The sequence below is a fragment of the Diorhabda sublineata genome, chromosome 8, assembly GCF_026230105.1.
Source record: "Diorhabda sublineata isolate icDioSubl1.1 chromosome 8, icDioSubl1.1, whole genome shotgun sequence".
In the NCBI taxonomy this organism is placed as follows: Eukaryota; Metazoa; Arthropoda; class Insecta; order Coleoptera; family Chrysomelidae; genus Diorhabda; species Diorhabda sublineata.
The window spans coordinates 21453581-21466480 of NC_079481.1; the positions used below are offsets into that span (position 1 = coordinate 21453581).

The following is a 12900-nucleotide window of genomic DNA, read 5'->3' on the forward strand; positions in this document are numbered from 1 at the left end:
AAAACACTCACCGTTTTCAATGAAATTGTCCTGGGATGTGGCGCTTGTAGCTCTAAATAAATCAGCACTTTTTGGAACGTAGGTATCTAATGACGCCGAAAGTTCCTGAAATTAATTCCCTTACTTGATAATATAATTACTCATACTGTTTTCTTTTGATTATTGACTTTTGGCTAAATAGACTTTGCTCACTTGAGCATCGGGAGTGAAGGTGCCAACCGTCCTGTTTTCCCAGAACATGTCCTAGTTTTTGTAGTGCTCTGTGACGTCCTGAATAGTTTTTCAGCAGCGTCCTAGATTTTTAAATTTTAATATTCGCGCGCCCCTTCTCAATTTTTTACGCTACGAGCGGCCTCACGGCTCGCAAGTAATTGCGTTGCCGCGCAACGAGCCACTTACATATTACAGTTACTACCATCATTTAAATTCAAAATTTGGTGATATACAGATCAATAAATTAGTCATCAATCTCTTTGAGAGAATAAGAAACAAAAATATGATGAAACTTACCTGATTACAAAAAAATTCGGAGATTGTTGCACAAATACAAAATATTTGCATTACAGAAAACTATTACCGTAAAATTTAGGAGAAAATGAAGATGATTACTGACAACCCATGCAACATATCATTTGGAATATACAATTCATATCCATTTAGACATAAAAAGTAGAAGTTTGGAGTGCATGGAGAAATTAATTTTTATAAATGGTTAATAGATTAAGTTAGTCACGAAATATTTTTATTGAGATGATTATGTTTACTAATGAATGTACAAGTGCTCAGATGGGAATTACAAATACTTATGACATGATCAGAAACTTGAGAAACATTAGTCAGTTAAATTGCAGATTATTCATAATTTTGAAAGACAATTAACCATTGTTATTGTTTGAGCAAATTATATCAGCAACTATATTGAATTTATTTATAGAATCTTAATGCAAATCACTAAGAAAAAATTTTTAAGGAAGATAGATAGATTAAACTCACCTCACCGTTACAAACTGTTTAAATGAATAAGAACATTATATCATCTATTTGTTTACAATTCATTCAGGTACTATGCCCGTCCTCATCCCCGTATTATTTTTTTTGTTCTGTATCAGGGACATGTAACCACTTGTACATAATACCTTTCATTCAGATTTAAAGGAGTCAATTTTTTATTTTTGATCAGCTAGATTCGTAACTTGGACCACTATGTGCTGGCCATTCCTTCAAATCACATGACAATAAAGAATATTGGTAGTAATAAATATGAAGATCTCTTGTTACTACTTCATTGGGTATCATATTGGAACAAGCCATACTTTCAATTAATGCTATAAGGTGATGATAAATTTGACTTTCCAGGGTAAAAAACTTTCACGAGTTAAATAAATTACTGTTATGTTATTTTTCAATTTTTGAATAGTATTTTATGTTTGTTTCTCCAGGAATTAATGGAAGATGATGATCATGAGACTACAGTTTATAAATAAATTATGGATCAACTGGAAACAAAGAACAATTTGTTCACTTGAATTGTGAGTTAAAGCCATAAACTTGTCTATATTGAACACATGAGAATTTACCAGGTTTAAGAGAAGCCCATATTAAACGTTCAGTGGAAGTTAATATTTGGACAGATATTTTGAAAAATCAAGTTATAAACTAATATCCATTGACGAAACTCTTAATGAAGTATGAAATTTGATAATCCTGTAAATTGTTGCCTTAATTAGTCAATTTATTTTCTAGCTCTCTATATGTTTTTTCTTAAAGTGACATTAGGTTTTAGTAGATTGTATGTAAATGTTGAGGAGCTAAAATAATGCTTTAGATACGAGAGGAGATTAAATCGTCTCCGAATTTCTATCCCGTTTCACATTTGCCGAGCTGAAAAAATTAAATTCAATTATCTTGTCACTCAAAAAGCTGATATTTGACAGATTTATGTACACCTTCACACACCCTATGCAGAAGCAATCAAAATGTGGCACTGTATTCATCGAAATCATCATATTATCGTATTTCTTAATTGGGTCACCCTGTATATATTATTATACTATATTTTAACTCACATTTGTTGATCTATTAAAAAACACAGAAATACCAATTTTTTGCTTAATATTTACATTGATGGTAAATTTTATTTAAAATATTTATCAAAAAAATTATTATTTGAATGTATTCCAAATTGCTAGTTTTCTCTCTCTCTCTCTCTCTCTCTCTCTCTCTCTGTAGATATTGTCGTTCCAACTATATGATCGTAATAGATCAGTTATATAAAACATTCATTCTATTTCTTTTGTGGTTTAGTCTTGACTAAATATGTAGCACACCACAATTATTATACATAAAGAAATATAATTATGATTGTATTTGCATTTGGGTGAATCTTACGTTGTAGATTATTACTTCCTCAAAAAATGACCGTATTTCGAAATAATACATTCTAAACACTTACCATGAGAGGTTTCATAATTTCCTTCAGATGTTGTAATTGTTCGCAAGCGAATATAAGCCATGAACAAAAAAGACTGTCCAGTAGATTTGCATGCATCAAAGAGAAAAAAACGTAATAAATTTGAAAGATCAATGTTATGTAATAAGTCATTCCGGACATCGCATTCCAAGGATACCATGCTTTCACTAATAACCGAGGAATTTCTTCTACGATTGTCTCATTCTCGTTATCAGGATCTTTTATGTTATGAACGCTCTCACCTACGAAAGTGATGCCCGTCCAAGCTACGGATAAATTATTATCAAGTTATCATTTTAGGACGACCAACAAAATAATTTATAAAGCTAGTTTTGTAATATAACAATCAATAAAATATCAGTGACCGTTGAGCAACGTAATTTTGTAAGGAAGGAATCTGTCAATTTAACGAAGCTAATGAATTAAAGAGTTTAATGAATATTAGTATGAATAAATTGACAAAAAATGTTAATCGTTTTGAAGCCGTTCAACCAGATTGTGTGCTACGACTGAAGAGACACGTCAATCGCTATAGCGCATCCCATATCTCCTTTCTCTTTCTCTTTGTCTTTCAAACTCTGCGATATGACTATTTTTTTCGTCGCCACTCTATCCATTGAACTATTAAATTGTCACCCTATTGTTTTCGGAAGCATCCTAAGCTTACCACATCTTAATGGTAATGTTATTATAAGATTGCTACTGCTGATAAGCTCGTTCTCTTCCTTATTCTACCCAGTACTCAGTGATTTACGTTTTATATCTTACATGCTCTTCTTATGTCCTGACTTTTCTTTCCATCTAGGAAGGATTTTTCAGTTCTTCTATGAGCTATGCTCACCCCGATTGTGTCCAGTGACTGCCTTGTTTTACCTGTTTAACCGTATCTCTTACACCTCTATGAATTCACAGTATTGTTTCAAATATATACATGCAAGGCAATGGCATAATCTCGTAATTCGTGGAGAGTTCACTGCAATGTACTTGATTCTTTGCATTCTAAATAATACGCAAAGCAGTCTTCCGAAAACCCTTTGAACTTTGTTAGAGTTTTTAGCATAGTGTTTCCCTCAATTGATACCAGAAATCACTCCCACCAATTTTACAGATTTCCCTCTGGTATCTCGTTTTGCAGAGCTAAATAATATTATTTTACTTTTTACAATTTCAAGTTGTTAGAAACTAACCAAGATTTAGCTACCTCTAGATTCTCGATACTGACATATTCATTCCCTTACTCTTGGAATGTGAAGTTTCAGAGACGCCGGTGAATTGTTTATTATTGTGGTTATAACACTGAACTTTGAGGAACTCCATCGTTTACCAATATCCGACAGCTGTTGTTGCTTACGTATTGTTGACGATTTTTCAAATAAGATTCAAACAGCTTCAGCTATCTACCTCGGAATCCTAGTGTTTAATCTTATGCAACAAAATGTCTAAATACACTCATTCAAAGTTTTTAGTTAGATCACGTATAATGATATACGTGTTTTATTAACGCTAATTATGTTAGCATGGGGATTAGCTCGTAACATACGGGGCTTTAGAACTTTTAATGTACCTACGTGTGGGAGCAAAGTTTTTCGGATCTCACTAAATCTAGTGGAACAAGATGCAAAATTAATAACATGTGTTATACCAGGCGAAAAAACACGGATTTACAAAGAAACTAATTCATAATCGGTACAGCGGAAGCATTTTCACTCGCTAAAAGCAAAAAGATTCGACAGTCGAATATAATAAGAATTAAAACTACTATTTGAAATGCAAGATAAGGTAGATAATAATTTAAAACTATTCCAAAGATTGTGAGATTTCAAATTGATTTTAGTTTTCAAAGGTTCACTTGACTATGGAAAGTAGCAAGCATCTAACTTCAATAATGTAGCATTTTTCAATAATTTACATTATTAGGTACTCTAAAGACCCTGTTCACTTACACTTGTTGCATGGCTTAGCTATAAAGTCGAATCTTTTATTGGAAAAATAGAAAAACTGTATCTGAGTTTGTGGAGCAAGCTTACAGCAGAAACCCGAATTTGATTAAGTCACGTCTCAATATCGAAATGTATAGCGATAATTTGGATACATTAGCTCAGTGATTTCCAGAGTGGTCTAGGTGTACCCCCAGGGGTGGACGGAAAGCTCTAAAACAGGAGTGTAATTGAATTCCCATGATTTTTTGACGAGCTGGTAATATGTTGTACATGACCAACTAAAACTAGTAATACGTATTTTGAAAGTGGTTTTGCATTAGGGAAATCTGCGCTACTTAGTGAATAGGTGGTGTTGCAGGATCGACCTCTAATAGACAATTAGTCGAATATGGTTGTCTCTCGTACCATACATGTAGTATATAACATGCTGCTGAACTTGCATAAATGATCTCCACGAATGTACTCAACTAGTTGCGCCTAATACAACTCGATAAAATATATGGAATCGTCTCGGGATATAGTATAGACAAAACAATAGAAGGGTGATGGATCCATAACTATGATGTAGAGAAGAACATACAGAAAAAATTAAGACGCAACGGTCAGCAGGAGATAACCGTATTTTGCGATGTCGCAGTAGTAATTTTCTCAGATTACCTGCAAATGAAAGCCACAATTTCGGTTTCTAATTTACGGCAGGCAATAAAAGAGAAACGCGAAGAGAATTTTCGTAAAATTCTCTTGCATGTCTGTCATTGCAACAGATGCAACAGTTCAAACAAGCATAGAATTAGCTGAGCATCCACTATATCGTCTAGATCTAGCCCCAGCGATTACTGGCTGCTTCCAAGACGCGAAGACCATTTGTTTGGTACATATTTTCTTCGTATAAAGAAGTCAACTGCCACAAATCAATGGGTTGCAGAGCTTTGACAATATTTCTTTTGAGGCGCATTAAAATGCAGGATCATTGATAGAAAAATGTTCTAATAGAAACTCTATTAGAAAATAAAAAGTATAGATTAGGGCCCGAGCAAAAACCGTTAATTATCAATCCTTTGAATATTTTATGCCTTTTTTATCAAGATTTTAATTTTTTTAAATTCCAATAAAAATTATTTTACTCTTTTTTCTCTTGCCAAAAAAAATTTTTTTTTTCTCGTTGTTGATTTTTTTCTTCCTTCCTCTTTTTTTTTAAACAAACTTTTTTTTTTCTTTTAACCAATGATATTTGTTTTAAAAGTTAGTTACTAAATTGTCATTTCTAAATTTTTAAATTATTGTGACTTTATTCAAATAATATTATTCTATAATTTTTTTGTTGTATTTATTTCATTCCTATGTTATTAATTTTATCATTGCAGTTGTCAAAATTTTTATATTTTATCATTTATAACCTTAAAATTTATGTTGGTATGTCACACAAATTTTTGAAGTTGGTGCTCCTGTTTTTATCTGTCAATTTATGGATTAAATTCTTTGATTATACAGGATTTGTCAAAATTAAATAATAATTTAGAATATAGTGTTGACCAAAACTTAATATAAAGAATGTTATTTATTTTATTGTGATAAACTGCTCTAAATAACCGAATAACAGAACTGAACTTATTGCTTTATTTATATCTTATTATTATTTAATAATTTATTTTGAATATATTCATACCATAACAATATATATATATATATATATATATATATATATATATATATATATATATATATATATATATATATATATATATTAGAAAGTACAGAATAAGCTAGCGAAATTCAAATTTACTAAACGCTTCACATTGGTCGTGAAGTCAAATGACACGTAGTGATGAGGTCCAAACAGGGTGTTGGTTGGCTGCTTTGCAATAAAAATCCTGTTTATTTTTGTGTTCCTGAAGCGTTTTTAGATTATGATTATTTTACTGATATTCTGGTGTCCATGATGACTGCATATTTTGCATAGAATCAAGATTTGGCATTAGCTGAGGTCAAAGGAGTAGATACATAAAAATGATCATGGCGACAAAACAAACCTGGACAAAATACTGGACGTGGCAATTGATGTCATCTAAAGCACGCGAAAAATAGAGGCGTTCAAAACAAGCCAAATTTAATTGATACTTTTTTGACAGAATATATATTTTTTATTGAGTTATAGAGTTAAAGAGTGAATAAATAATATAAAAAAATACATGCATATTCCCTATTATGACAGTAGTACATTTCTGGAAAGTCCAAAGATAGACTTTGCTTTGGAAATTCATCGATCTAATTCTCTTACATACAAGGTCGACTTTTTACAAAATTGAACAGCATATGAAGAATGCTAACGTTTCACAAAATACACCAAACATTTCGATTATCGTATAGCTTTTCTTATATGTGAGCACTACTGTATCTTTTTGTTGCTGATTACCAAATTCTTGTTGTTTTCTTCTTCTTTTTTTTCGTGTACTAATAACTTTAATAGAAAGTAATTCCTCGCCGAATGTTCTGTTTTTTTTTTCAATAGAATGGGAGGTCGACAACAAATTATTAATTTCTTTCTGAACTTGAAAGTGGCCATAAAAGTCACAATAACTAATAAAGAAAATATGAGATATTTGACGTTAGAAGTGAATGGGCATCTTACACTCAGTGATAGAATATAAACATAAATGAAAATTACAATTAGTTAAATGAACATGAAGTTTTCATGTTTTTCAATAATGGATCTTTCTAGTTGCAATTCAAATGAGAGGAAATTCTTGATTGATATCATTGAGACTGATGAATAATTTTTCGTGTCATAAATTCCAACACAAGGTGTAGTGATATTCATCATTATCATCATTAATCCTTTTTTAGAGGGGGATTATTCCTCGTTTCCTATTTTTGTTTTCGTTATAGTTTATCGTTTGTCTTGGCTGCTTTTATTATTATTTTCCATTCCTTTTGGTTCCGGCATTTTCCCCTTCAGTTCTCTATATTAAATACTCTTAAGTCTTTCTCAGCCTCGTCTTCTCCTTGGCCACAATAGGGTCCATTCCGTTATTCTTTTGATCATTTCAGTTGGTTTTCTTCATATTATATGCCCAGCTCAGTTGAGTCTTTGTGTGTTTATGTATCTCACTATATTTTCCTTCTTCAGCTCTTTATCTAGCTCTTCGTTTCTCTTTGCTCTTCTTTCTCCCCCCTGTGTAGTGTTTGAACCTGTCATTATTTTTATCTCGTTTCTTTCAAGTTCGTCTTCTTTCCTTTTGTTGTTTAATGTTTTTTCCATCGCATACGTGATTACTGGTCTTATTAGGGTTTTGTACATTTTTATATGTTTTTGATTTTTAATAGGTTTCTATTTCTTCTATCCTTTTTTTATATTCTTTCTTTTATCCTGTCTCTAGTTGTTTGTCCCAACGTTATTCCTATTCCTTATAGTTAAAGTTCGATACTGTTTCATAATTTTAATAGTTAGTTTTCAGTTAGTTTGCTCTCTCTTCTGGTTTTTACCCTATTTTCATATATTTTGTTTTTACTGCATTTATTTCCAGTCCGTAATTGCTTGCTTCTTCTTTTAATTTGTTGATCACCTTTATTAATTCTCTTTGTCCATTTGTTACATGATCTGCGTATGCTACTATCTATATTACGCCTGTTATAATGTTCTTATTTTGTAATTCTGAGTTTCTCACAATGCCTTCGAATATTATATTGAATAGCGTTGGTGACATTGGGTCTGTTTGACGCCTTTGTTTATATGTGTCCCTTCTGATGTTGTGCCTTGGAATATCACTTTAATGTCACTTTAATTTAGTATTATTTCTATTAATATTTTTTATTTTTATGCAATTCCTTGTCTTCATAATATTACTAAAAGTACCTTCTTCTTATGACTCACAGTCGGCGTTCCAATTTCATCAATTTCACAATGATTCGATTATATAAGACGCTCTTATACTTTCACGATTGATGAGATATGAAATTATAATTACATTAATATTTTTAAAGGAGTAGTATTTTCTAAATTATTAATTAAAAATTATGTGAGTTTTGACTAGCAATTGCAAACAATTAAATGCGTTTCACATTTTCGAGTTTCAAGTTTCTCGCATATGATGAATATTATCTATTTCAAGTAGCAATTACAGCAAACTACATGCGGGAATTTATACTACATGAATAATTGAGACCACAGAACTAACGAAGCTATTTCGGTTGCAGTAACAGACATTATTTCAAAAATCTGCTAGATTGTAATAGCTCTAGGTCATAATCAATACATAAATATTTTAGAAGTTTAAAATCCCCAAGTTGAGTTGAAATAATATTATAAAGTATGAAAACTAACTCAGTGATTTAGTAATCTTAACTTATCATCAACTTATCCATAATTTCACTTATTTCACTTAATGATTTTATGAATAAGTGTAACTTGTTATAAGAAATATCTGTCCAAATTAACGCGGAAATTAAATATGCATAATGCAACATATGAAGCAGGTGGACTAAACGATTCTTATCAATGGTAATACGGATTGTAATGATTTAGGAACTGAAATATATTCTTGCCAAATCCAAAACAAATTGATTAAATGACTTATTCAGATATTAAAAACCTCAAAAACATAAACATGAGATTAAATTAAAATGTATGCGATTTTTCTAGATCCTCGAGACAACCAATAAACGCATCAAAGAAAAATCCTATAAAATTCTTTGATAATAATACTCTCACATAATTATTGACTTCACAAAATTGATAGTTCAAAAAGCAAATACATCGTCTTTACCCATAACCTTGGCAAAAAAGACCTTATTAATAGTAATGTTGTTCCAAAGGAATTAAACAATTTGTTTGAACGATCGCACCAGGACGAGATTGTTTGCCCTAATAATAATAATAAATGTCCTAGAAGTACCTGGCCTGACTTAGAGATGGAGTTGCTACTTCATTATTAACCGTGAAATATTGTGAAGCTGAGTTTAGACGAGGCCGTACGACCTGAGAAGGCCTGCATCGCAGTGGTCAATCAAATAAGGTGGCGACTTCAGAAATGTTGAAGAAAATCCACAAAGCGGTACTAGATGATCGTCGACTGAAAATGCACGATCTAGCAGACGCAGTAGGCATTTTAGAAAGTGCGGTAAATCGCATATTAACTAAAAATTTGGACATGAGAAAGCTGTGCGCAAGATGGGTGCAGCATTTGCTCTCAATGGAACAAAAACAGCGTAGTGAAGATGTTTTCATCGAATTTTTGGCAATGTTGTCCCAGAACTAATGGAGGGTAAGTCCATCACTTCACACCCGAAACAATAGAACAATCTAAACAATGGGCTGAAAAGGGAGAACCGGCTCCAAAGAAGGCAAATACTGTTCCATCTGCAGGTAAGGTCATGGTATCGGTTTTTTGAGACGCGTGTCATTGACTATTCTGAAGAAGGAAAAACTATCATCGCGAATATTATGCAAACTTACGAGTATTGCAACATTTTAGCGAAGGAATCAAGCAAAAACAGCCGCAGTTTGCTAGGAAGAAAGTGTTGTTTCATCAAGACAATGCACCAGCTCACATATCCCTTATGTGCAATGTTAAGAATTGATTAATTAAAGTTTGAATTGTCATCTTGTCTCTCCCTATTCGCTAGATTTAGCCTACTCAGATTATTTTCTGTTCCCATACTTGAAAAAATCACTTGGTGGTCAAAGATTTTCCAATAATGGAAATATGATTGTTAATGGCTATTTTGAGGAGCTTTACGATTCTTGTTATAAAAAGGGTATTTAACTTTTGTATTCTGTTTGAGTTTCGCAAGTTACTAACGCAACTATAGTAAACAAAACATTTGCGATGTTTATTCGGACATCTTTGATTGTCTAAATTAGTTCTCTGAATTCAGATCCGCTAATTTTGATCTTTGACTCCTCTTTATCAGGTAGAGCAACAACATTAAGAAATAACACGCCAAGAACGAAAGTAGAAACATCTATGTCAAACAATCAAACATACTTGAGCATCCTTGGTCGACTATCCTAGAAAATTTACGCAGATGGAGAGTGAGTGAGTGTTTTGGTGCCCGAATATTTGTCCGAAGAGGAGAAAGCCAACCGATTGATCACAAGCGACGTTTTGCTTTAACAGTACCATACATAATGGCTTTTTGATCACCGGAAATAAACAATGTTCTAAACAAGTTCTATATAATAATGTATTTATGTATAGATTTTGGGGTCTTGTATACACAGCGAATCAAAGGATCTACTGTGTCCCCCTTTCTTACAGCGATACTGGAGAACGCAGTGTTTACAGCTGATCCGTTAATGCCACTCATTTTAAAAAGTCTAGAATGTGGGATGGCTGTAGTTGCCAGATATCTTCGTTTTCTATTTCAAATGCTCCCAGGTGTAGTGCTCTGGAGTTTCACACTTCAAGAGAATCTGCTAAGTCTAGTTTCTTCATGTATTTGTTGAGGCGATTGTGCCCCGATAGGATTTCTGTTAGAATTCATAGATTGTTCTTACTTAGGTTGATACATTCAGCAGATCTGCTCTGGTTAAATTTTCCACAAAAATCTTTGCCTGTCTCAACACCTGTACATTATACCAATAATTTGATTTTGTTTCTATCCACCTTTTTCCAGTGCTTTTTATATTGTTCTGAAGCTGGTACTACAGAAGGTTTCGGTTCCCATAGCGATCTGCCCTGCTTTAGCAAGCTTATCAGCTAATTTCCCTTCAATCCGGTGTATTCCGGAATCCATTGTAGGGTAACTTCATTTTTCTTGCCTAGCTCGTTTAATTTTTCTAGGCAAATCCCAAACGAGTTTGGATTTTATGATATTGGAGCTTAGAGCTCTAATGGCTACTTGACTATCAGACAACTATATGATAATCCAAAACACAAAAGGCAAATGAATCCCGAGTAAGTACCACGACTTCTTTATTCGTTTCAAATGTGCTAGGTGCTTCTTAAAACGTATATTAAGAAAACACCTTGTTTGTCCAATATATTTTTGAACTTAGATATTTTCGTGAGTACTACTCTCTTCCAAGTTCACCATTCTATTTCTGACGACGATAATAAACTATATCGCGTATCAGAAAGTGTAACTGTGTTTATTGATTTGTACTCAATACTCAATATTAGGGATACTGAGTATTTAATATGAAGGAAAACAGTATTATAATAAAGTTTGTCACCATTGAGATGAAAGTCTACATATTCTACTAATTTTTTAAAAGTAAACAACTCCGCATATATTATATAGTAATTCAGTTAACTTATCAGAAAATTCATTGCTTTCATAATTTATCACTTACCCGCCGCGGATAGAATAGTTGCAGAAACAACACAAACTATCAATGTTCTCATTTTTTTCAGTGACAGAGCATGATATCTGTTATTTGATTCTAGAAATAATGGATGACTGTTCGGTTGATTCCATATTCCTAACGTCCTAAAAATAGAGTTGAGAGTATTAATGTTTCTGAATTATGTGAATTCACACAAATTTTTTTAATATATATCCAATGCAAATAGTCAGATGGCAAAAATTTCAAAAAGGAATATCAGAAAAATCATAAGAAAAAAATTTATGACATAATGGCACATATTTATGACGCAAACGTGCTCGAGTTTATTTGGGAGCTGTCGGCGTGTCTTCGGTAGTGAATTCAAAAATTTATTGCGGAAAAAATATAGTTTTTCTATAAAAATTATATATGATCTTTCCATTTATCACAAAAAAAATTCAAAAACCCAATTTGTTACAGGATTTTTCTCGAGATACTGTTTAGTAGCTAAGGAAGGAAATTCTAATATGACTAGAGACTATTCTCAAATGGAAAATTATAAAATGAATAGCATATACAATATTTAAACACCTGATTGGCTCGATCATCACCAATAAGAAAATTCATCGTTCGTTTTTCAAAATAAATGTCACCTCAGGCAAATAGTCAGAGTGCAAAAATTTGAGAAAGAAAAGAAAAAATATCAGATAAATCATAAGAAAAAAATTTATGAAATAATGACACATACTTCAAACATGAACGACTGTTAAGATTTCGTCGTTTCGTCTACTATTCCTTAAGTGCGAATTGTCTTGCTATGATGTATAATTTATCTTATTGACCTTGTTTCATTATTATAATTATAATAATTATTAGAATAGAATAATAATATCCACACACAATATATAACAACACATGAAGTTAATTGAGTGTAATAAAACAGAAATGCTTAGGTTTCTCACACTCTAATAGATGTCTGTAAGTATTAATCTCTTAAGTATATATTAAAGTAAATACCTCACTATTGAAATAATTGAATTTGAATTGGAATTGTCACAAAAATTTGAGCAGTGGACATGTCAACAAATAATTTTATGGAAAAATTTCTTCGGCCATATGTTCAACTTCCGTACACTATACTCATTTTACAAATGTGAAAGTCTTATTAATCAATTTTTTTCTGCATAAATAGTTTCAAGCTGGTGAATCACGTAAAGGATCCC

General features: G+C 32.0%; 1 protein-coding gene across 1 annotated transcript in view; it reads right to left on the reverse strand.

The window, feature by feature from the left end:
• LOC130448167 (odorant receptor coreceptor) overlaps positions 1-12900 on the reverse strand; it is a 52600-nt gene that overhangs the window by 19791 nt on the left and 19909 nt on the right. Inside the window, exons 4-6 of the mRNA XM_056785412.1 lie at positions 11705-11841; positions 2453-2736; positions 12-105 (exon numbers count right to left, since the gene is read on the reverse strand). Of these exons, the coding sequence (XP_056641390.1) occupies positions 12-105; positions 2453-2736; positions 11705-11841 (515 nt within the window). The remainder of the gene's footprint in view (positions 1-11; positions 106-2452; positions 2737-11704; positions 11842-12900) is intronic.